General features: G+C 34.3%; 1 protein-coding gene and 1 long non-coding RNA gene across 3 annotated transcripts; both read left to right on the forward strand.

Moving 5' to 3' along the window:
- Positions 1-546: 546 nt before the first annotated feature.
- On the forward strand, positions 547-18,921 carry LOC100167752 (serine/threonine-protein kinase pakB). Of its 2 annotated transcripts, none has more exons than XM_001950583.5 (3): positions 547-815; positions 4,208-5,303; positions 15,920-18,921. In XM_001950583.5, exons 2-3 carry the CDS (start codon positions 4,230-4,232, stop codon positions 16,382-16,384), a joined length of 1,539 nt encoding a protein of 512 aa, XP_001950618.2. In that variant the 5' UTR covers positions 547-815; positions 4,208-4,229; the 3' UTR covers positions 16,385-18,921. The 2 variants fall into 2 exon arrangements, with proteins under 2 accessions (XP_001950618.2, XP_029347391.1); XM_029491531.1 differs by lacking the exon at positions 547-815 and adding an exon at positions 838-1,631.
- A 4,589-nt stretch (positions 18,922-23,510) lies between these two features.
- Positions 23,511-26,037, forward strand: LOC100575851. Its single transcript, XR_510555.3, has 2 exons — positions 23,511-24,006; positions 25,724-26,037. It is a non-coding gene; the product is annotated as an uncharacterized LOC100575851 (long non-coding RNA).
- Positions 26,038-26,730: the final 693 nt, after the last annotated feature.

Raw genomic sequence — 26,730 nt, forward strand, 5'->3', positions numbered from 1 at the left:
ATGCCGTCGTAGTCGTCGTACGCCACCGCCACCCACCCTCATCAAGAGTGATCGCGCGCGCACGCACACGCACACCGACCACGGTCCATTGTGCGTGTGCGTTTGTGTGAGTGCGCGCATAGTATTCTCCGGCGGCGGCGTCCCATAGAAAAACAACGCCGCCGGCCATCGCCTACCCACTGACGCCGATACTTAAACGCGTATATACACACTACACACACTCCACCGGCCGTTCCTCGTGTGCGTTGCTCCCTCGTCGTTTTTTCGCATGCGTTGTCACTGCGTCGCGGTGTATAGTGTCAGCGCGCGGGTGCGCGTGTGTGTGTGCACGTGTGCGCGCGCGTATAATAATACACTTTGTTCAATCCGGGAGCGCGCGCCGCGTGTAAAGCGAGTGGTGCTCCGTCGCCATGCGCCGTAGTATGTAACGTAGTAGTATATTATATCGTTGTTGTAGTAGTAGTAGTTGTAGTAATAGTAGTAGTAGTAGTAGTAGTAGTAGTAGTAGTAATAGTATTAGTAGTGGTGGCGGTGGTGGTGGTGGTGGTAGTCGTCGACATCCAACGCATGTGACCGTGTGTGTGTGTCTGCCGCGTCTTTCTCGCTCGCTCCTCGACGCGCACGACCTTCTCTCCTCTCCCGGCGGCGCGAATATATACTATATAAAACATACTAACGTAACGTCGTAACCGCCGTCGCGCGAGTTAGTCGTTGACCGGCGTCGTAATTGTCGTGACGTGTGTGTGTACGACGGAAAATGCTTATCAGCACCAGTGGCTGCACGACTATTATTATTATTAATAACAACTTGTCCGGTAAGTAGTGGCGAACGGAAATTATTTTTAAATTTTGCTTTATAAAAATAGTGTTTTCTCACGAGTGCTGTTGTATTTAATTTTAATTTTATCTTGTGTACAACAGTATCTGTCTTTTTTTTATCTTTCTCTCTTTATTACGGATCCGCGTGTGGTTGAACCGAGCGGTACGACGGTACACCACTAAAGGACACGGCCGTGCCGTCAACGAATATTTTGATCTGTCGTTGTCCACTTACAGGATTCCAGGCTCGTGTACCTATATACGTACACTAAAATCAGGTGTACGGATAATAATAGCGCACAGGTGCGAAACGCGTCTCGGTTTAGCCTTGGACGTTCGGGACTGGTTTCCAGCCACGCGAATTTCGCGGGCTATTTACGGTTTTGTTTTTGAGTGAGGAGCGAACACAACTTGTGTTTAAACCGTCCGAAAAACGAATAGAAATTGGTTTTCGCGTGTCTGACGGCGTTTGGTGAATATCTAACGTAGTATTTATCTGCGCGCAAGTGTGAATGTGTGTGTGTGTGTGTGTGTGTCGTGCGAGCGTCGTCAGTGGAAACGAGCTCTCTAATCGGCTATTCATTGACACTTATGCACAACTATTTCACGATGAGGTGTTGCGCGCTCAAGTTTTCGGCGTTTGTTTTTCGTTCCGCCTCAAGGTCGTCGTCGCCGCCGATGTGTGATGGTGGTGCCCCGTTTCGCACGCCAATTTTGTATCGTTTACGGCGTTCGTATAGGTTTTCTGTCTCGCCGATCACGAAAAATAAAACCAAACAGTCGAGTTTGATCGTGCTTCTCGCAGTCACCGTGTACGTATGTGTATATCTATATTGTAATATCGGCATCACAACATTTAATACGGCTCTTTCCGATGACGCAAACAACGGTTTTGCATAATTATTTATTAGTACGTGCACTCGAATTGTCGCTGTGCTAAAAAAACCAGACGACCGCTCGAGCTGAATGTAAATATCTATGTTTTTTTCGTTGGTTATCCGTCCGTTTAACAATATACATTTTAATAAAACTGAGCGGAGTGGAGCAGGCCTTTTGTTGACGAGAATCGGACACGTGGATTATGCCGTTTTCGAACACAACACGGTGTACTGTTATACATTTATGATAACAATATGATAATATCATTGACGGGTTCGTTGTCGTTTATTTATTTAGTTAGCTAATTGTCTGCAATAAACTAATCAGGTATAAAATAATAATATAACGTTACAACGTATTCCGTTCCGAGTGATTATGGAGGCGCCGAGACGGCATAATATATATTATTATATTAAAACTATCAACCATGCAGCCGACAGTCCAGTGCATCTTCTTTGGTCATAATGTTATAGCTTATAAGTCACTTTACCTACGTGAAGTGTAACGTACGTTATCGCTAATATGATAACGCTATCATCTGCGTAACAGAATACTACGAAAGAAATTAGCGCGAACAACGTCGTTACTGTAAATTATGCATATGATCCGATTTCGCCCGCCGGAACTCGTTTTGAAGTGACGTACATAGGAAGTCAGTGGTGGGTGTGCGTACTTTGCGGGTGTTATTGGGTTTTGAGTGCTTCTTCCGGTACTCCTCCCGCGTTCCTTGACACCCGCCGTATCGATAAGTCGTTCATCGATGATAACGGCGTGTAAATAATAATAATAATTTCAATATAATGACTAATGAGTACTGTTGACAGAGACCGTCACGCGTCGCCCGTAAACGGATGAATAAGCGTGCGCGCGCGGGTGAGTGACGAGTGTGTAATGTGTATGCACGTCGTTTGCGCGCGTACAAAGGGCAATTATCTATCGTTGTTCTTATCGTAGATAAATTGGCCCGATTAATACTAATAATAATAAATTATTGTTAGAGTACGAATATTTTAAGTGCATGATGCATTTATTGTGGTATTTGCAAAATAATCTATTCGTTCCCGAGAATAAAATTTTACAGATAAGGCTCTTCGCTTTTATTGTATATTTTTTCTCCACACCGAGTATAATATAATGTTCTCAACCCGCTGAACAAGCCAGTTTTCAAGCCTATTGTGTACGATGTTTTGTTGTGTACGATTTTTTTTTTCTATTAATTTTTTGCCGTTCATTTAAGATTTGTTTGAAACGAGATAAGCACGCCACACAGTTGTTGTTGGCGTATTGTTCGAGAAACTGTGTGTACAAAAATTATCAGCACGCACGTGTCGAGTACGACTCTTTTTGTCTGTCCTTTATTGTTGTGGTGTTTTACACCACAGCGTGTCTCCGGTATATACATATGATAATATAATATAATATACGTTTAATAATGGAATATATTATAATAATAATAATAATAATAATATAGTATAATATTATGCCGAACTCGTTGAATGAAATTGTATTTTATCAGTACATGTTTGCGTGTATGTCGAGACTTGAGAGGACATAACAATCTCGTAACAATCGTATATTGCTCTCTTTGTCTTCTTTTATACCACGCGCGTAACAGACATTTTATCGACTGCATAATCGGTATTATAATTTTATTAAATCTTATTTTATTATCGTTATCATTTATTTTATACTACTATCATCATTATTGCTTATTAACCAGTTACCAGTAACCTGTCTACTTCTACTATTAACAGAGATTTACAGTAGAGTTTCCTATACATTTTATAAATGTAATTAAATCATTCATTGCATATTTGTAAAGCCTATATTCCTATGTTTAGGGCGTGAATATAAACAAATAAATAAATGACCAACCATTGAACCATCACATCTTTCAAAAATTCTACTTTCTGATAAGTTTGATGTATGTTGGTTATTAAAATATAATATAAATTTAGCCTCATTCAAAATATGTTGTAAACGAACCCATTTCACGATTAGTTTTGAAAAGCGTGCGTACTTCTCAGTTCCCCGAAACCACGGCTTTTTCATTTTCCATATGTAGTTACCGACGATAAAAAAACAGAAACAATTTGTACACACAGCTCGGACCAAGTAATTGCCTACGATTTTCAATGGCTTCTTTCGTAGCTTATTATTATTTTATTTTTATGGTTTGTCGCGCCTGTAGTAATACGCCCACACCGACAACATATTTTGCAATCACACGTACACACAATGTCCCGGGACAATAATTCCATTTTTGATATCGTTCACCACAGTTTCCGTTATGCAACGGTCTTATCAATAATATTTTGCAAATAATATATTGATAAAGTTTCGATTTCCTGACTAAAATTATTTACTAGGTATACCTACATTAACTTATTTTCAAATTAGGTCAGGAGTCGGGAATCTACTATTAGTATCGTATTAGTAATTTATCAAGATGGTATATTATTATTAGTTAGATTTTAATTTCTAACCCTTGCGATTGGATTTCTTTTAGGTGTTTCTCAAGAATACGTGCAATGATCACCAGTGGTCTCGTGGTGGACGGCGTTAGCCACGGACTTCAGGCCCATTTGCCGTATAACCACCAGGCTGTTCATAACCACCACCGTATGTCATATGTGGAACCGTCGGCGTACATGAAATCGGTGGGGCCACCGCCACCTTCGCCACAGCAACAACAGCAACAACAGCAACAGTCTTCCGAACTGCCATCCACGCCAGAGTTCCTGCGGCCGCTGCCGAAACCGGCACCCGTGAACCCTCTAAAGGCGCCTCGGGCGTCGTCAAAGTACGCAGTGGATTGCCGTCCGGTCAACCTGACGGCCCCCAAAGAACCGTTGCCACCGCCGTCGGTTGACCACCACATCAGGATGGACGAACGGCACCATCCATATATGTACGGACATCCTCGGCTCTACGTCAGCGCGGCGGCATACCACCCGTACCATAACATGCACCAACCACCCGCACCATACGGTGTGTACACTAGCCCGTACGCGCCTGTCATCCCGCGGGATACCAGGCACCATCTGATGCAGCCGCCGCAAGAACGAAGGTACCCGAGTCCACCGAACAAGAACGGCGGTGTTAACCTCGGGAGTCGGGCTAGCCCATCGTCGTCGCCTCCCGAACAGTTCAAAGTTCCGAACGGTAGAGACAATAAACCACCCCTACAGCTGCAACAGCAGCGAATACTACCACCTCCCCAACCGGCCACTACAGTAGCCACCGCCCCTGCCGTCAACCACAACAACAACATTAATAACAACAACATCAATAACAACAATAACCATATAGGCGCAGTCGCTGAACCTTCGCCAAAGAAACTGCGACGCAACACGCCGGAACCGCTGTCACCGCCAGCGGCCAAGACGTCAAACTTCACCAAGGGTTCGCTTATACGGTTGGCTAACGGCAATATAAAAAAGGTCGAAGACATGAGAACCGAAGACTTTTTGAACTCTGTGGAGAATAGTGACCTGCACAGGATCGATCCTAGTACGGTGGTGAGAATCGAACCCGTGACGGATTCGGCGGTCAAAGGCAACATAAAGATCACACTTAGCTACGGTGACCAAAGAAATCAGCAGGTAAGCGGTATTTCAATAATTATTATATTTTTCATCGATAAGGAAGTCTTCGTAGTAGTTTTCGTAGTAATAGTAATAATAATAATAGTAACAGTAGTAGTATTATAGTAGTAGTAGTATTTTCGACCGACCACACTCTCAATCGCTCCCACCACTCGCCGTACACGCAAAATCCGCGGCGGGATCTCGTCGTATATTAAACTTGTATAGTAAAATATGGGCTCTTTTTTTAAATCGGGTTTTGTGAAAGACCGGCGGAGTACGAGGTGGTGAAGACCAAATACGAATAGTAGGTGGATGTCGTTGTGGTGGAGTAGGAGAACCATTAGCGCGGCGGTTTAAATTCTGTATTTACTTCTGGAATGCAACCAAGACGATACGGGTTTTATTATTATTATTATTATTACTCTTTATCACGACGACGGTGCGCGCAGTGGGTGTCGTGAGGCGGTTGGTGGTGCGAGAGCGATGGGCATGTAATCTTGCTACGACCTTGGGTGTCGACGAGAGGAACGCGGCGGCGGCTGCCGTTCGACGAGGAGAGTTGCAGTGAGTGACATTGTTCCGGACTGGTTCTAGTTCAAGAGGTGTGGAAAAACCCGGAGCTTGTGGAGGCGGCCATATTGCGTGGCACGAGTTTGTCTTGGCGCGAGCGCGCGCGCGCGCCCGTGTGTGTGTGTGTGTGTGTATACATTTTAGTCGTAGTATTTGTGAGTGAGTATATTAATATTATTATGCTACGCGCGCGTTGGAATTCCTTGTCCGTCGACGACCACACGACAAAACGACGCACGCGAGTGTATATTCGACGCCGTTTTATCTCCAACCACCTTTTTAACGAAATTGAATTACAAAGTGTATAATTTATTATACATGTATCACCTATGTATTTGAATAACTTTTGAATTTCGTTTAAGGCCACCGCCGGGACAGATTTTCCCGACGTGTCCGACCGGTTTGTTTTGCGTAATGTATTGTTCTCGGTCCACACAACACGTGTAAAGTCTTCTCATACGCCCTCGCCCCCGCCCACCACTGCATACTCACACCCACAACTGATATTCTACGATTATTGCCAAACGACGCAGACCCCATGCCGTCGAAGTAATAGCCGGAATTTGTTAACGGTTAACACGTTTTTAGAAGTTTTCCTACGATCCCGGAAAACGAACACAACACGGCCCTTGTCGTCGAAATGTACGTGGTGGGTCTTTGAAATCACGCACATCTGGTGTGTGGTGTCACATGTTCAGAATTTCGTACTCTATCTGTGTGAGTATAACGCACGATTTTTGAATCGTTCCCGGGTTTGATCCTCCGCCGCAGTATTAATAATTTATTATTGTAGTCGGGTTGTAATAATATGTTGTATACTCCTACTACAATATTATTTGATTAATAGTTTTATATTATTTTTTTGTAATAACAATAATATTATTGTGGACCAAGTTTTATTTAATTCTTCAAAAGTGTATTAGTAATCAATAAAGTATCGTATTTTAAATCATGACATTCATTACACGGTCATCCGAAAAAAAAACGAAAATATAAACACTTATAACTTGAGTTATAATATATTATGATTAATATTGATTACGAAAGTACAAAATTATATCGATGCCCATTTTTCTAATATTTTATCGGTACTAGTGTGTATTATATTTTAATGCTCTAACCTATAATACCCCGCTGGTAAAAACATTATCTTTCAGAATCAACAATCGTAATGAAAATAGATCATAATCAAGTAATAATATTGGGAATATTTTGTATTAAAATTTGTTCAACAAACAATAATAAATACTAAATTACTAATACCGGTGTACTGACCGTAAATTCGTTAAGTGGTGAAATGTTTACAATTTCTGCATGCGTGTCATAAACTATTCTATTTTTTTTTTATAATTAATTTAAGTTTTTTAATTATCGAAGTGATACTGTTTGTACTTTCAACTTTGTAGTGTCGTTCACTTAATATCGCGACAATCACAAATTACATCACACGAATTTCAAATTATTGTATAGTTGCATACAAGTGCATGCAAATTTATTTCAATTAATAATTTAATTATTGTAGGTCTGACTGGTCCGAGAAGTCTTACGAATTCGGAGAATGTGTTAATGTTTTAATGATATAGTATTATGTCGTAATTGTATTATAAATGTACCTACTAATATGATATTTATCTACGAGTTGGTGTGTTAAACCCATTCAAATGACATTAACTACGCAACGGTCTTTGTTAAGTAACGTTGTTCGATTTAAATCGTGTTCATTGTCCAAAGCAAGTTATAATACACACTATACGTCTATACAGTACACACCGTTGTGTTATAAAAGTTTATCGGTAATAGCTACATATTATATTATAAAACCGAATGCTTGATTTCAAAATATTTCTTATTAGTTCGATTGTTAAATTATTATTTATTAGTGTAGTCATAAACATTGGATCAATATTGTAAATTTATGAATTATTTGTTAAGTCTTCACCTAATATTATGATGATCACATTTTTTGACGTCTATCATCAACATGATAAAAGCCAAATATATGATGTACTTTCTCGTTTCCCGGAATTCTGTGTGCCGAGAATTACTTTAATATACTTTAATATATTGGGAATATCATATTGCATGTTATTTTTTTTATCTAATGCGTAATGGCCATTTTTGTCGAGAATTCCTATTAAGCAATTAGGATCTTTTCCACTAACTCGTTCAAACCATACAACTTAGCATTCAATTTAAAAAAATTATATCATTATTTATTATAATAGATGTGTTGTCTTAACGGATAATCATCATTAAAATTCGTTCCCCGTATTTGTTTTTGCATTTCGCATTCATTATTTTTGATCTAAGAAGAAAAAAATAAGTACGCTGCTCAATACTTATACAATATAAATATTTATCTGTACATGGCATATTGGCATGTGCAGTTTGCACTGTGGTTAGTAATGAGTAATGACTAATGAATAATAATAATAATAATAATAATAATAATAATAATAGTAATATATTATGTGTCGACCAGGTTTGCGGCACGACTGTTTAGTATGTTTACTAAACGACGGGCTAGCTGAATCGTTGCCGATGGGCAATAAATAAAATCCATTTCTCGGCAAGCGTTTTACTATAAGAAAAAAAATATTATCCAGTTCAAAGAGCAAAAAATTGATATAGTTAGGTACGATTTATTTTTTTCGACTCATTTATTTCGTCGGCGGTGGCGCCGGTCGCTTTTCATTACGTAACACGTATTTTTCATACTCCGGTCGGTGTGATCTCTACCACGGCAGTCTCATTATCGAAAACGCATAAATTTCATTCAACAATAGTAATAAGATATTACGCACGGCCGCGTTTTCGTGATACGTGGTTACCGGTTAGTACGGGTGATCTATAGTGGCGATCGCGCGTCATCGTCGTTTTCTCGTTTTCTCTGAACACATCAACATGCGCTACTCGTGGGTCGCGGTCAACCCTCCACTACATTTGGTTGTCTGCGCATACCTCCTCTCCTCGCCGTCCGACCCCTTTGTTTTTCTCGTCGTTGTGTACGCTTTTTCTCCGCTCGTGCAAACTAGTTTTGAGAATGGAAAAAAAAAAGATGCCCGAGAAAGGAAAGAACGAGTACAACGACGACAGCGCACGTATAGAGAAAGAGAAGATGGCGAAAAAAAGCCGATATCAAACACAATGCCAAAACGAACTCGTCGCCCCTTCTAACACCCCTCGCCATAACCCGATTCAGCTCTACAGAGAGTATTGTTTGTGTACGTGTGTGTGACCTTTTTTCGTCTGAAGGTCGGAATGCAGACATCGATTGAAAATGCTAATACGGTACCCCTTCCCGGCTCCTCCCGCGCGTTAAGCGCACTGCTCGAGTGCACCCGCCGCGCATGTGCACCGAATAACTTCCCTTCCGACCAGATAGAGGGTGACTGCGTGTGACCCCTTTTGGTACCCCCCTCCCCCCCATACAGTCTTCGGCAATAGTAGCGAAAAATTGTTCTGCTTTGTACACTGAATGAACCGATTCTTGTATCCTACCCAAAGGCTATATAATTTCTCATTATACAACATTACTACTTCTACATACTAATGTCTTTATATGTATACATTTGGATTTTATCCGGCACACGTAGTCACGACTTAAATACGTACTTGTAACTCCACTATTGCCAATCACGCGCGTCGATTTAAAAAAAAAGTGCAAAAAACCAGGGTCATAAATTTTAATCGATAATCGTGGCGGACAAGTTAAACGTGCGCTTAATGTTCGGACGAGATCTAACTACTCGATAGTCACAGCTGTCGTAGTTAGGATTTTGGTTTATCTTTTCAACATGGGTCAGGGTTATTCGTCTCAGGGAAATGAGGGTTAAATATTGTAGGACTTGTTTAGAGTTCTAGAGTAAATAATATTATACGTTACTATTCTCCCGTTATTATCGAATTCGTGAGTACACCGATAAATTATGTATTATATTTCGAACCATTACTGGATATATTAGTGTATCATCTTATTTTTTATATAGCTTATGGCTTGAGGAGGGGCATACTAATATATTTTAGGCGTTTTTAATTGGTCATTATTATTATATAATTTTTGAATCAATATTTCATATTTTGTAATTAGCCAACAATAGCAATATATAAATTCAATATGATATAAGAAACCGGTAGGTATAGTACCTACCACTATTATAGTAATATGTACTTATGTTTTACATACAAATATTATAAAATACATTTTTTTTTATTAATACTTTTGAATCAATACTTACGCCAAAATTAAATATTACCGGATTGTAAACGAACCGATTATAATGTACGATATAGTTGATGATACTTGATATTTATATAATTATATGTCATAGACTCAACAATTATATAGTTATATGTAATATAGTGTTATTAGTTATCACTTATCATAAACATTATACTAATCCTTGTCCCTAAGAACCTACATATCTGTCTACCTGCAGTACTGATGATGTAGTAAAAATGTAGCTTTTAATAATATATCCATATACAACACTATACTGTAGGAACGAACTTAAAAATGTTTATGGAAGGGGGGGGGGGTTCAAAAATCAGTAGTCATGAAAATTTACAATTATGGAACTCGCGTGTCAATAAATCTTCAATCTTCCATCCCACAATGGAGGTGTCTTTAAAAATGTGTTTTTCGCTCTATTTTTATGAGCGTTAATTGAAGTTTAAATTTTATGGAATTGTAATATAATAAAATAATAATAATTTTTTCAGAATGACTTATTTTTTTCCAACTGCAGGTCCAAACATTGAAACATGCTTTTCCCGTTAATAGTTATGTGCGTATTAATCCGTATACACCATATACACGTGATAATAATAATATCTTAGTAACGATGTGCTGTAGTGTATGGATGGATGTGTATTGGTGGGGACGTGGGGTTATATGGAGCAATGTCAGTGTTTTGGTTGAAGGGGTGCGTGAGTGATGTGTTCTAGCGTGGCACATGGTTTAGACACAAACATCGCATGTGTTGGTCGTAAAAACTAAGAGAAAAACACAACGTAAACGATCGTAGTGGGTTGGTTTTACTATATTACATAGTATACTGTATATACTTATATTGAAAAACAATGACAAGCGAGTACATGGTAGTCATCACTCGTCTCGACATTTGCGACAACTCGGCGATCACACGGTTTCTTGTGATGGCCTATAAATTATTATAATAAATATTAATAACGTTTGGAGCGTAAACGAAATACTAATATAGGCGATAGATATATACTCATACCTGGACATAATCATATTAATCCTTGTCTTTTGCTGATATTTGTCAAAGAAACAATAACGTTTCAACAACGGAAAAAAAATCGAAGAAATTTTGGAAAAATTAGATCCCCCCAAGAATGCGTGGCACACTGCAGTGGCTTGGCGGTGATTACGAAAGTTTCGTGTGGTGTCAGCGGCTTTCCTTTGTTGTTCACCCTGCGGGACCGACCGAGCCCTGGCAACAGCGGGTTGCCCGCGCATGCGCCCCATCCGTTGAAGCTTATGAATTGTGCAGGGGAATTCATTCATACAACCCACCACCCGCGTAATTTCCGCGACGTCGCTGTCGGTGTCCGGTGGTCGTGACTCAATGGCGGCCGGATAGCGCACCCGCCACCGTTCCTGCCGCGCTTGCGGCATTATTATTATTATTATTATTGTACACGCTTGATGCTTTTTCTAATCACATATAAGGTGTAACATACTCCACCTCGTCCGGTTAACGCATATTTCGATAGTTGTAAATTTAAAACAAAAAGTTTTTTAAAAATAAATACCTTATTACCAATATTTAGGTATATAATAAATATAAAATATATATTTGAGGACCCTGCGATCTATGTCTATTATTCCCGCAACTCGAAAAACATACTATTCGTAGGTCCGATCACTATAGGCTATGGGTTTTATCATTAAATTATTATAGGAGTATTCACGCTGTCTGTGTTGTAGCATCAAGTAGTTTTACTACATTTTCATTTTACGATCGTTTTATATTAGATATAAACATTATATATAATAATATAATAACTGTTAAAAAATTAAAACATTAAAATAAAATATATTTTTAAATTTGTGTACCTAGTACCTACACCTAGATAAATTTTTAAATTGTGAAAACGAAAAAAAGGTGATATTGTTTTAGTTATTAAATGTGTTGACCTAGAGCTCGTGCAGTATTTTTCCTAGGAAACACCTTATAAATATTCGTTTATATTACAATTACACATCGTATATAAATTATCCGTATCCACATTTAGGTCGTTAAGTGTAGTGGGCGGATGTTATACAATAATGATGTGTTTAGATTTAAATCTATTTCAATGATTTTCGGGTGTTTTATGTTTGAATAATAAAATAGTAATTAGTATTGGTAATAAATTCCAATAATACACTGTCTGAAGACTGAAACAATCAACGGATAATCTCATTACCTACTGATTATTAATTATATTAGTAACAATGTGGAATAGTTAATAAACCCATATACCTAGTTATATTATAATTAATAACGATAAACGGGGCCCATGCAAACTAAAGGAACAAACGAGTATATCGTATGCTAAAAAGTACAAATGATTGTATAAATAGTAGACGGGAAAAAATGTTTAAATAAAACCGTGCACATTTTAATATCCGATTAACAAATTAAATAAAAAAATAAATCATGACCCGACGAAAAATTGAAACATATTATAAACTGCGATATGAGCCAGAAGAGTCGCGCGCCTTCTCTCTCCGCATTGACCTCAGCATTGACGTTTTCTGCGTAATCGGTAATTTGCTGTCACACGTCATTCATAAAAAAAATATTATATATTAGGCTCTTAGAACATTGTATACACTATATAATATACATAATATCATATGTATACATTTTTCCGGTTTTTAGCACTTCAGTAGAACCCATACAATATGCGTGTTTGTGTAGTTCTCCTTTCATTCCTCCGTCGTTTCTTTCGATTGACCGTTCAATTTTTCAAGTAATCTTAAACTCTAGTTTTCGATTACCGAAATCTGATAATGTCACCACACACACCGATGTTTTCTGCGCGTGTGGTATCCTGACTACTTAAAATTTGTTTTGTTTATTTTCTTTCTCAATGTTATTAGTTAATTAACTTGTTAACACTATCTTCGTATCAAATTCGCTTTTTATCGGCAAACTAAAATCCACGAGTGCACACACGACACACTCATTAGTTATTACTATTATTAGCTTATTAGTTATTACCTACAAAATTGGTAAACTGTTTTACTCTCGGAAATCGTTTTCACCTATTAAATAACCTAATACCTAATACATAAATATTTTAGATTTTTATTTTTGTGGTGCGAAGAAAACCATATAATATAATTGATTGTATTAAAATATTATACACACAATTCCAAGTTACATTTAGATTTTTTTCGATTCATAACGCGCGTTGTTGAAGTCAAGCCAACTGGATATTATGTTAAATGCATATAATGCAATTTTCTGTTGTACTATACAACAACAATTTACCATTAGCGCTTGGTCAGCAGTCTTAAAATGTAAATTTTTTTATACTAAGCAAACTAAGCTTGCTTAAAAACAACTATCTGCTGAAATACAATGAAACTGATTTGTAAGCATTCTAATAACAAGCTGTTGTGTGTACAGAGTGTATGCATTATAAACTCTATAATAAATGGGTTATTAAATATGAAATGCAATAAAACGCGTCGCTACTTGGCGTTGGAAGACGTGGTTTTATTTCGTATGTTCCATAAAAAACTATACATGTATCATGTATGTGTACACAATATAACTTACATTAGGTGACAATCATAATAATCAATAATCATTATTAGTACTTATTCGTTATTAATTTACGTATGAATGAACGCTGAACGTGTTTTAAACCCAATAAACTGAATACTATATTTTATTATCCTAAATATAATGACGCCGCACCGTACATATAATATATATTAATATATATTATACGATAATAATATGTTCCGCCGTGTATAATTCGAATATTGATTTAAAAACCGTGTGGAGTAGTTATGATGTGAATCTTTTTCTTTGTGTGCAATTTCAAGAGTTAGGCCGTTATAGTTTTATATAGATGCCACAGACAGCCACACAATATACTATTATGACGGTTTCAATATTTCAACTTATAAATTAAATTTTCGTCAGGATTGTACCGTGAATCACGATCGACGGTCAGGACGTTATTTGGGCACGCTGTTGAGTTATCGTAAGAAAATAATATCAAATAAATGTTGTCGTGATCGCGATAATAATATAATATTATATTAACATCGAAACAATTATCATTAATCATTTAATATTTTAATAGTATTATTATTGCAACGAGCGGTGAAGCAGCAGTGTAGTAGTCACAACTGGCGACGGTATATATTCCGGACGAGGCCGTGTCCGAAATCGCAACGTTGTCGCATGCGTCGTCGTTGGCGTCCCTCCGGCGCGACGTTCGCGATTCAATATGGAAACGTTGTTGTATGCACATTTTGAAAAGTGTATTGAATATCGGAGAGCGTACGCGCGCGTGTCATATATTATTTTTTATAAATTCGCGTTTGTTCGACGTAACCCAACATATAGTAGGTACTCATAGTGCACATCGCGCGCACAAGCAAATATCGTCAAGCGGTGATTGCGCGCGGCAGTGGGGGAATTTCGTCCTTGAGGCAAGGCAGGGTCATTACTATGTAGGCTAACGTAGTCGTTGTAGTAGGCTTATAATATTATTATTATTATATCGGTCTACCGTCTCCGCCACTCCATCGTTCCCTCTCACCTGCCCGTGCGTTTCCCCGCCACCACCGACCGACCGACCGATTGATCGCCTCTTCACCGCGCTCGCAGGTAACTCCACTCCTCGTATTCATCTTTCCGAAGTCTTCGTAGTTGGCCGAAAAAAATACACACACGTCACGTTATAATATGATAGAATAATGCTTTTTTCCGTCGCCGACGACCATCTCTCCGACTCCATCAACATCTTGCTTGCGCGTCGAGTTTGTTGACCTGTTGCACTCCCGACCACTGACCGACGCGCAATAGAGACGGCAGCCGCCGCATATTATTACACATACACGCGCGCACGCGTACACGCCCATGGTTATTGCCAAAAAAAAATAATAATAAATAAATAAAAGAAGTACAAATCCTGTTCGGAGAGTTGGCCTTGTTCGAGGACGAAGAAACGCGCGTATATATATATATACATAATTCATATACTCGTCGGTCGTCACACGCACACTAAGCCGCGTTTGCGTTTCTTCCTATAAAATTTACATAATCGGTTTTTGTTATTATTATTTTTTCCATCCGTCTGGGCCCGCCGTCTATAATAAATTGGTACCATTAGAGCAGCCACTCAGCGACAGTGTTATATATTATCATAAAGTTACTACTAAGTTTCATCAAGGGCGTCCCCGCATCATATTATAATCCTCGCGAGATGCGGCGGTGTGTTCAGTTTACCGGCGGGTCACCGAAACGATGCAATGGAACGTGTTGGGGAGGCGTACGTTGTCATCCCGCCACACCGCCGTCGTCATATTTGATGACATCCGTCATTCCTTTGTGGTGGTGGTGGTGGTGTTGCCCCGCATTGCGTGTTACAAATTACAATTATAAACATCCGTGGGAGTGGTTGTTGTCGCACATTGTTCCCCACCCCTCCACACACACAAACAAACACTGCATTGTCACATGTATATACAAAATACAATATTATAATTTATATTATCGTTTATTATAGTATAATATCGTCGATATATTATAATATTGAGTGTATACGTGCGTGAGCGTCATAATATATCCGCGTATACAATAGTCAATATAGATATATGGATTTGAATATCAATCATGTCTGAATTGATGTTAGGAAGATTTCGCATTTAGGAAAACAAGTCGCGTCTTTGGCTAGACTGCAGCTAGAGCGTTGAAACTACTTAAATACATAGTACACGCCTCACCAACTGAAATATAAATGATAATAATAATATGAAAACGCTTGTCGCGGGAGGTTTAATTAATAACCGTTTTCGTTTTTAGATCGGCAGTGACAACAAAAAGACGAATTCAGTGGCGACCATTGCGGCCGCGACGTCCAAGTCACATCAGGTGGAAATGGAGAGCGGCGCAGAACACCCGTACTTCGTGTTTGGCCGGGGCTGGGCGTCGTGGAGCCCGGCCAAGACACTGGCCAAGTACGGGCTGACGTGCCAGCGGCTGCAGGTGGGCGATGTGTGCGTGTCGCTGACAAAACGATCGTCGGCGGTGGCCTCCGACTTGACGACAACGACCACGACAACGCCACCGCACGGAAAACGACGGCAGCAGCATAGCGTCTCTGTAGCCGTACAACAGCAACAACAAAATCTCCATCATCTCCATCAACATCATTCAACGGCTGCTCAAAAAGCTCAGCTGCAGCTGCAGCAACAGTCTGTGGACGACGACAAGAATAGCAGGAACAAAAGACGGTGGTCCGCCCCTGACCCAGAGCCCGGTACTTAAGAGCACAGTTTATAAGAAGAAGACGACAAATCTCTGTGCCTAAATGTTTTTTTTCCGCGTCTCGGTCTTTCACAAATTTTATGATCGCGTAAACGACGTTCACGTCTTACACATTTATGCTATCGTGTCGCGTTGATTTTTGTATATTTATTAATATAAAATATTTGTACGCGCGAGATTTTACGGGACAAAAGCGACGTCCAAAAATCTTCTAGTCTCCTACCCCATCCTCCTTTTTCCTTCCATCAACGACGTGACATAATGTTTCGTTTTGTTTTTTGGACACTTTTATTGTTTTCGCCATGCCCAACCCGAATCGAATTGATTCCAGTCTCTCGTGGTGGTGTTTAGTTTGACAGTTTTGTAATGATTCCAAACTTCGCGTTCGCAGTTACTTTTACTTCAATATAATGTGTAATCGTAATAAGACTGAAATTTCTTGGAAGGTTTCGAGAGATTGTTTTGCATATTTCGAACACTCATGGTACATTAATAATTATAACCACGCGATTTTTGGCCAGTGAGGATCAGGGCAGGAACAACTAAAAACTAAAAAAACAAACCGTAATGATAAACTTAAGGATTCACTCGTTTTCTCTCAATATTGTGGAACATATTTAAATAAAATTTGTTATGTGTAAAAATGAGAAATACCTATTTTTATCATCGTTATTTTGTTAAAAACTCAAACAAAAATTTAGATACATGTTATACATTCACTATTAAAAGTCTATAAAATGTATTTTTTTTTCGGAAAAAACAATGTAAAAATCAATACTTATATTTCGTGTTTAATTGTCTATAATAATATATGTAAACCACTTTTTAATATTAATACGCTTATAACTAAATGCCATACATTATATTGTGTTATTATTATGTATAAGTTTGCAGTATTTCAAAAGCTCTAAATTTATTTCTGGATAGAATGATCTCATCGCGCGTAAATGAACAAATTTTTTTTCAAAAAATTTTAATTTCTCCTGTCTTTCTAAATTAAAATTTTTACGCATGTGATATTTTAAAAATGAGGTGGAAATGACCTTTTGATTTTATATTAAAATAATTATAATGGTATATATATTATAAAATAACTTAAAATAATATTACTATATACGAACATTTGACTCTCAAGACTATAGTTAAAAAATAATATATTTTTACTATGATAATTTTCTTTTAATAATTATTAATTATATACTTATAACTATTTTTGTTAAAAATCTGATAAGTTGAAGAGACTGATAAGTACATGATAATCGCGGTTGAGTTTAACCACTTAATTATTATATTTTTTCTCTCAGGTCTAAAGACTGTAGATGTGAAATTCTTTTTACCTCTCAACGATATGATATTTATTTATTTATTTTTAGCCCATGCTTTTTCATGCACATATCCTCATTTTGCATAATGTATAAATTATAATATTTAAACGTATTGATGTATGATTGAAAATAAAATTGCCGATTTGTATTTATATATTTTATTGTATAAAGTGATACAAAAATGGCAATAATACTTACCAGAATGTTATTTTTATTTTTTTTTATTACTTTACCTATATATTATATGTGTATATTGTATACATGTTTATATTTTTTATGTTTTTGACTATTTGATATTTTACATGTATCGGATTAGTTACAATGTTTATTACCTTTAAAACGTGAACTTTGATTGTATTGTGTTAAAAAAAAAATAATATTTTGTTGAGTCTATATTATGTACAGATCATACTGCATTGTTTTTCTTTTTTACACTCGTTTAGACCATATATACTTATTTATATTATATGTTTATTTTAATTTATAAAGGTGTCCTAATAACATATTATGCCATAGTTGTCTTATGGATGATTACATTATAATTTTAAAATTTATAACCATATGCGTTTGTTGTACGTTCGTAGCATGGTTACAATTTAAAACATGATGAGGATGTCAGTGCACCATTTGTTTTCTCTCTCTCTCTAACCTACGTACAAGTGTGCAACATAACATTATTTGCATATACAGGAGTATGCTGTTACCTTTAATATTAAAGTGAATTGTGACTTATTATCAAACTTAAAGATAGAAACGTTATCTATGTTTATGCGTTGGATCGACTTGTCATCTTGGATTGTTTACGATGTTTTAATTGTTATGCATGTTATGGCGTATGTAAAATATTAAAATTTAAAAATGCTCATACATAGCAGAAACATTTCAATATTGTAAAAAGCTAGGTAATACAAATACAGATAATGTTCTTAAATTTAACTTTGAATAAAGATCAATACTTAAATTTACATTTTCGATGTTGCGTACGGGTCAGATAATTTACTCGGACAAATGGTGTGCTAACGTCCTCGGAAATGCGTGGGAGTGCTTGTACCAAGTTATAAACCTATGAGAGTTCTGATCGTTCAGTATATATTTGTATTTTAATTATTGAAAAATGTCTTCTTGCGTATACTCTAAAACTCTGTTCTGTGAAGAAGTAATAGTTATCAAAGCATGTGCATTTCTCAAATAAATTCAACCGTATGACTTTCATTTGTACATTTAGTGAACGCATGCGTTTAAATCTTAAAATTATATAGGTAAAATTTACATGTTAAATTAGATAAAAGTATAAATGAGAAATTATAATTCATAAAAGATTGTTATTTTTGATGTGTTACTAAAAACTCGATGCCAAAAAAGTACAATAGTTATAAGCTTATTACCTATTTGGTTCTTATTGTGTTTATTTAACAATGTTTATGGATTTAATATTTGTCATACCTAACTCATAATAAAATTGATATTTAATTGATAATCCACAGTATGTAATTGTAATTTATATGAATAATATTATAAATTATATAATTTATTACAATATTTTTGTTATTTTATGTGACTTATAATTCACTTATATTAGAGATTAAGTTAAATTTATAATGGGCACTTATTATATTGCATACAAATTCAGTATAATATTAGGTATCTATATAGTTTGCTAAATGAATAATGTTGTTATCGAAATACAATACAAACTGATTTTTAATAAATTGTTCGATACATTTTTAAATGATAGTCTTGCTAAATAATTTTATTTGATGATTTGTCTTATTATATTCACAAAGGTTTTCCTATTGAATAATTACAATTGCACTAAACATGCAGTTTTAAATAATTTGGTGTTCAACATAAATTATACGGAAATGAATAACGAGACATGAATCATAGATCTAATAATACACATTTTTTAAATATTAATTATTATTGATGCTATTAACTCTATAGTATGATAGAAAATTATTTTATTTTGCATTTTTAGTAAACTGATTGGGTAGGTACATACATAAAAATAATGTTCGACATAATTTATTATAAAATAAAATATCAGATGATTTATTAGTTACTAGTTTGTAGCATAGGTTAGTTAGGTTAAGTTGTACATTTGGATTCATAACCAGATATCATGTTTTAACAGTTACTGCATTCTTTTACTCGTTAATTTATCAAAAATTAATATAGATTAGGAGAGGAGGTGTTAATTATAAACATATTAAACAAAAAACATTATACATAATACGTAAAAACTATAAGTCTTATTTTAATTAATTAATAAGTTTACATTATGTCAGTTTATGGTCAATAGATACTAAAAATACAAGTAGATTATAAAATAAAGAGTGCGTCTTTTTTGGATTAGTGACAATTTTTCTATTACCTCTTCAACTGTCACTTCGACTTAGCGATGAATATTTAAAGATGCTAATTCATTAAGTCTTAACTGGCCAACAGAATTTATAAGATTCGTTTTTAATAATTTTAATGTGAAAAAACTTCTTTCTGGTTCACATCACGATGTAACCGGTAATGTTGCAAATATTTGAAGGAGCTTAAAAACATTTGGAAACAGGTTTTTAGTGCACTTGTCAAGAGCGTCAAGAACACCTTGTACCTACGCTTAGTTTTTCAAAAGGTGTATGCCATAACTTAACCTCTGTTTTAATAACTTATTGATCAATATCATTTGAATAAAAATCACTTAAATCTTTGATCGCTTGTTGATTAAAATTTGTATTAGAAATGAGAAAATTAAAGCCAGCTATAATCGGTCATCTAATTGTTACACTAAACTTTCCCTAGTTAATTAGAAGGAATACACGTCTTATTTTAAAATATTTTTCAGGATCATCTGTATGGTAATTTTACCAATGTTTTTATCATTTAACCATTTTAGGAATGTTAATTTCAAAATCCACTTTCTTTGATATTTTTGTTAGTTCTTCAAAATACTAATGAAACCCTACCCCACAATTATCTCCAATACTTTTGATTTCAGAAATTATTATGTCAATATGATTTAAAGCTTGAAATAAATCTATAATTTTTATTAATATTAATATTAATTTATTTTTATAGGTACATAGTACCTATATTAATATATAGTATATATTATACAAACATTTTTTGTGTATTGATATACTTTATAAATGATAATAAGACTTACATTGAATTCTGATATTTGAATAGCTGAAAGTAACTGAGGTGCTCTTGATGATAATTCAGTATTTGAAGGCAATATAATTTCTTAAAAAAAACCGGCCGAGTGTAAGTCGGACTAGCGCACGAAGGGTTCCGTAAATACACGTGTTGGCAACACTGCTTATATTATATGTTCTAAGATTTTTAGTATTTATTGTTATAGCGACAATAGAAATACATAATCTGTGAAAATTTCAACTTTCTAACTTTCGTGGTTCATGAGATACAGCCTGGTGACAGACGGACGGACGGATGGACGAACTGCAGCGGAGCCTTATAGTAATAGGGTCCCATTTACCGCACAAAACCCTAAAAAATATATAATGACTGGTTGAAAATCATGAAATACATCTATTGAATTGTGTCTTTCAGTACATCGAGTAAGACATAGTCCACAAAAAAAATAAAACAAAACAACTAACCGTTTTTGTCACATAACATTAAATGATCTTCAATTTGAATTAAAAGATTTTTGTTCTGAATGGAAAAATTTAAATAAAACTATAAAAGTATTTAGACACATTGCTGAGTTTTCAAATGAAATAAAAGATGATTCTGATAACAGCGATGAAAATAAATACTATGGAAAATGTGAATTAAGTAATAACAGACAACAGTCATGGTGAAAGCAATTGTATTAATTATTTAATGTAACTTATTCTGGGTTATTTTTATGCTACAAATTCATTTTAACTTATCAAGGTTCGTTTTCAAAACTAAAAATATTTTTTGAGAAATTCACGTGAGAGTTAACACAAGAACATTTAGAATGTTTCATGCTTATGGCATTAGAAAAAGATTTATTATCAATTCTTCATCCGTATTTAAATAATACAATTTATAATTTAATGTATAAGTTAAGTAAAGTATATAGTTAATTAAGTGGGTAGGTAGGTACAGCAATATACTATTTAGGTTTATATATACCTACTTATAATTTAAATTAAAAATAATATGATAACTTCAAATAGGTACTTGCAAGAATGTGACGAATGTGTGTAGCTTACATAATCAAAAACTATACTTGACTGAATTTGTGAAAATTTCAAATTGTTCTTAGAGATATCAGGAAAGTTTAGAGAATAGTTTGAACTACTCTCGATTTATACCAAGTGCTATATCCAATCTGCTACAGGCAAATTATCTGTCTCGGTAGAATTAGTTCACAAAGCCGAGTACAACAACACCGATTTCCCAAAAACTAAATCCTTGAGATAATTGGAGCCTGGAAGGTGTTTATAGCTTATTTTTCCTAAAGGTGCTCACACGTGAATTTTTTTCAGAATATTTTTTTGGTTTATTTAGATCGTTGCTATTGGTTACATATATATTGTATTAACATTATAATTATTAGTATAAATATAGCTTACATATTTTTTACAAATATATTCATAAAAAGACAAATCTTTGGCACAGGAAACTCCGAGCAGGACATCTATAAAGCATTTTGGTAGGTACCCACCTATACATAATAACGACAAAAGAACAAAACGAAGCGAAATAATAAACGATATCGTTTACGATTGGCTATAACCAGTGGCGCAGGAACTATTTTTCATGAGGGGGGGGGGGGGCAAAACTTAAAACACCTAAAAACTATTATATATTTATTTGCATTTTATAACAGAAAACCTTTCTTAATACTTTTAATGTTGATATACGTAATATATTATATTATTATAATATAAGAATTATATTATAAATGTATTGATATAATTATTGTATAATATAAATATGAATACATTATATTTAGACATTTATATATTGAAACAAAACAAAAAACATATTTAAATGTATACAATTATACCTGAAGTTATATTCAAAAGTAACAATATATAAATAAAAATTACTCAATATGTTTATTAAGTATGTATATGTTATAATAATAATAATAATAATAATAATAATGTTATTACTTATTAGGCACATTCATGCATTCATGAAAATGAGACAAATTTTGAATACGTAAACGTTTAAATTAAACGTAATTTACGATTGTATACCCTTTTATTTTAATGTAGTAGGGGGGGCAAAATTATACTTTTGTCCCCCTTGGATTATATCTGAGGGGTCAATTGCCCCCTCTGCCCCCCTTCTCCGACGCCACTGGTTATAACTGCAGATACGATTTCTGATTTACGATATAATGATAATAATATATATAATATTTCGTTTGTACATAAATATTATTTTTTTATCAAAAACCCAATATCAATGCCAAATCTTAAAGTTATTGCATATGTTTCATTTATATATAGGTATACCTAAATATAGTGTTATTATTTATAAATTATATTATTTTCACGTATACATCATAGATACATGTATTATATATAGGTAGGTACACCATAAACGATTTCAAGGTTAATACGAACGCATTTAAATTGTAAGCACGTTTGCTCGTACGTATTTAAAACTAGTATGAAAAATTTTAAAACGGACTGCAGCCTATATAATATTGTATTAATTATTAAATTGTTTGTACGCGTACAAAAAACTGGTCAACGCGGAAGAACATGCGCGCAAACATGTAATATTTAACTTATAACTCAATAAAACCTGTACGGTTTTATGTAATATCTTAATATAATATAGGTATTATAGGTATTATATTATATATTATATGTCCGAGTTCTGTAGTGTTCTGCGTACTCCGTGCTTGCACTTTGTAGTTTGTCGTAGTGCGCCATAGGACGAAGGTGTCTGAATGATATAAATTTTATAATATTATATTATTATATAGGTATACTGCAGGTGTGATTGTCACAAAACTATCGGTTTTTTGTATTAGGGTCATTATTGTATTATTGGCTTTTTAATCGGTTTAAAACCATATCGATACACAACGGGTAAACAGAAAAACTTCACCGTCGAATATAAAATACCTATCAATAATATAGAATGTCAACCAAAATCGATTCATCTACAAAATTTATGGATAGATTCGTCAATTTGGGCTCGTGGATTCTGGAGTATCTGGACGTGAAAAAAATGTTCAACTCAATTATGGAGGTTTTGTTAGCTTGCGCCAGTAGCTGCTTCCCAGCGATAGACTCGTTCACCGACGACGAAGACGACGATACACAAACAGAACAAAATAAGGTACCTAATGGAAAAGATATAAATACACTCTTCCACTATCAGGGAAAAATCAGAATCTAAAATATAAAAATGCCTGTATAGTAAGATTTGAAAAAGCATGACGTATAGTCAATGTAGAAACTATACGGTCTATATACATTAATTTTATTAATTGTTGTCACATTGCGTCATATTGCAGGATTACTCAATGGTATCCGACTATGTTTTTTTTTAAACGTGAACCATTCGGCGGCTCTTAATAATCTCCGTCAATTGTTTTGTTGTTGAACTAGATAAATTATTTTACAGTTCATTTGAAATAATAAAACATAACATTAAAAAAAAAAATTTATCGTAAGGCTTTAAATTTATTTTAATGACAACAAATTATATTTTATATTTCATAATCTGAAACAGAATAGTTTACCTAAAATTCGGTAGGTATAAGGAATAAAAATATCAATGTGTAAGTAAATATAATATCAAACAAATATAGGTATATATATTTTTAATATTACCCATAATAAATTGTAATTTTTATAATTTAACTGCTGTAAAAACAAATCAGGTCAGAAGACCATTGTTTTCAATTTTAAAAATGTATTTACCAAAAACCAAAATAATTATTAATACAAATCATAAAAATTAAAAAAATTAGTAGTAAGTTCGTGTTTACATACAGATATAACTATATAAGTAGTATTTAATGGTAGATTACATAGAGATCCATTGCAAGGCACATCCATTCCATGGTTAAGTATGTGAAGTTTTATTTTGCATATTTTTGCATATTTAGAGTTTTTTTTTCCCTATTTGGTATTTTTATGGAGGTTTCGACATTCAAATGTATGGGTCATATAATTCATAATTTTTATATTCTTATTGATATTTTTGTATTAATGTAATTTTTTTTATAAAAATAGAATGAAAAACTGATGAAAAATTCAATAATTTATATTTTTACATTATATTATAAAACGTATGGTTATAGTTGCAATACGTGAAATGATTAAATATAACATTTTTAAATTATGAATGGATAATTCATGCTATTTTAAAAATTGCTTATGATTTATTCTTTTTTAATCTGCACATTTTTATTGCATAGCTTTATTTTTTTAGTGCATATAACTGCATGTTTCTGTACCTTTTAAGGTACATTTCAAAGCATATTTTACCAATTTTCAGTGCATAATTGCATGCTTATTTAGGAATTTTTCAGAGCTTGAAATTACGAGACCTTAACTAATAACAATTTAATAACATTTGTATTTGAACTTTAAAAAAAATAGCAATATGCCAATATATTAAATTTATAATAAAATATACATAGTAAAAACGGCTGACAGAGACCATTTCAGCTATGAATCATTTTTCGTAGGTATTCAATATAACTTATAATTGAATTCAAATTTATACATCCATTACTGCATTTTGAGGCAAAGCAAAGCCTACTTGCTCACTGGTTTTTCTTTTTTTTTTCGTGAAATGGGAATAAATATCTAAACCAATTTGCTACTAGGAATCCTGAAATCACCCTCAAAGTTGAAGATTGAAGCACTTTTACTAGGTACTACAAAAGGTGATGATAATCACTAAAAAAAAACACGTATAATTGTAAATCTTTAAACCGTTAATTTAATAAGCCAATATTGTACTTTAAATATGACTCATGTATTTTTATGTATCATCGCAACATACCTAATTTATAAAATTAATTTTGTTGTAATTGTTACAGATTAAACAAAAATGAAAATGTACCTACAAAAGCAGTCAACTAGAAAAAAATGAAAAATTTTGGATTAATGAATAAATCCGATTGTTTTCTGACATGTTATGTATTATGTATTTTTAATAAATTATAAGTTATTATTTTGTAAATACCTTATAGCTTTATTCTTCGTGAAAATTACCTGATGATTTTAGAAACCCAACTACTTAAACAATACTATATGATATAGTATATAAGAGTCATCCCTCTCAACTCTCAAGCTGTATTTTCAAAAAATTGTATACTGTTCAAAACAAAATAACATACATATTACTACAATATCAAATTTTTTAAAAATTATGATCCCCTTCCCAACCATGTCTGTGAAGTCGCCCTATATGATATAGGTAGATTATAGAAACAATTTATATTCAATGCATTTACTAATTTACTATCTGGTTGAACGAAGATATATATTATAAATAGGTACCTATATCAGATATATTGTAATTTATAATATTATAATATAATACTAGCTGAATAAGCCGGCGTTGCCCAGAAAAAAATTTTGATTAATTAACTGGTTTTAGGTGTAATTATCTACCTATGCATATCGAAGCAAAATCATATTATATTTTAATTTTTAGCCTGTGAGCACTGAGCAGAGCCTGATTTACACACTTTGGGGACAGGAACTTAAATAAAATGAGGCCTCATATATAAAGTTTTTAATTATCTTATTCAAAAATATATATTTTATTTTATTTATGTATAAATAAATAAATTACATGTTTACACTCAATTACATAAATTTAATCACAATGTTTTTTTCTAAAGTCTCTCGAAAACTTATCAGCATAAAATTATGATAATCGTTTTGTTATTTCGTGTTCTACTGTTAATAGAGTCAGATTTTCAAGCCTATCTTGAGATAAACATGATCTCAATCAAGTTTTTTGCGTTTTAATACTGAGAAAGATCGTTCGCTGCTATAATTCGTAAAAAGCATGGTCAAACAAGTAGATTTCTAACAC

The sequence above is a fragment of the Acyrthosiphon pisum genome, chromosome A3, assembly GCF_005508785.2.
Source record: "Acyrthosiphon pisum isolate AL4f chromosome A3, pea_aphid_22Mar2018_4r6ur, whole genome shotgun sequence".
NCBI lineage: Eukaryota > Metazoa > Arthropoda > Insecta > Hemiptera > Aphididae > Acyrthosiphon > Acyrthosiphon pisum.

Excerpts from the sequence above, each read along its gene's own strand:
- LOC100167752 (XM_029491531.1), top strand. The coding sequence starts at position 1,411 with ATGCACAACTATTTCACGATGAGGTGTTGCGCGCTCAAGTTTTCGGCG. Across the intron at positions 1,632-4,207 it reads GTGCTTCTCGCAGTCACCGT|GTGTTTCTCAAGAATACGTG; the intron begins GTACGTATGTGT and ends GATTTCTTTTAG. Across the intron at positions 5,304-15,919 it reads GTGACCAAAGAAATCAGCAG|ATCGGCAGTGACAACAAAAA; the intron begins GTAAGCGGTATT and ends TTTCGTTTTTAG.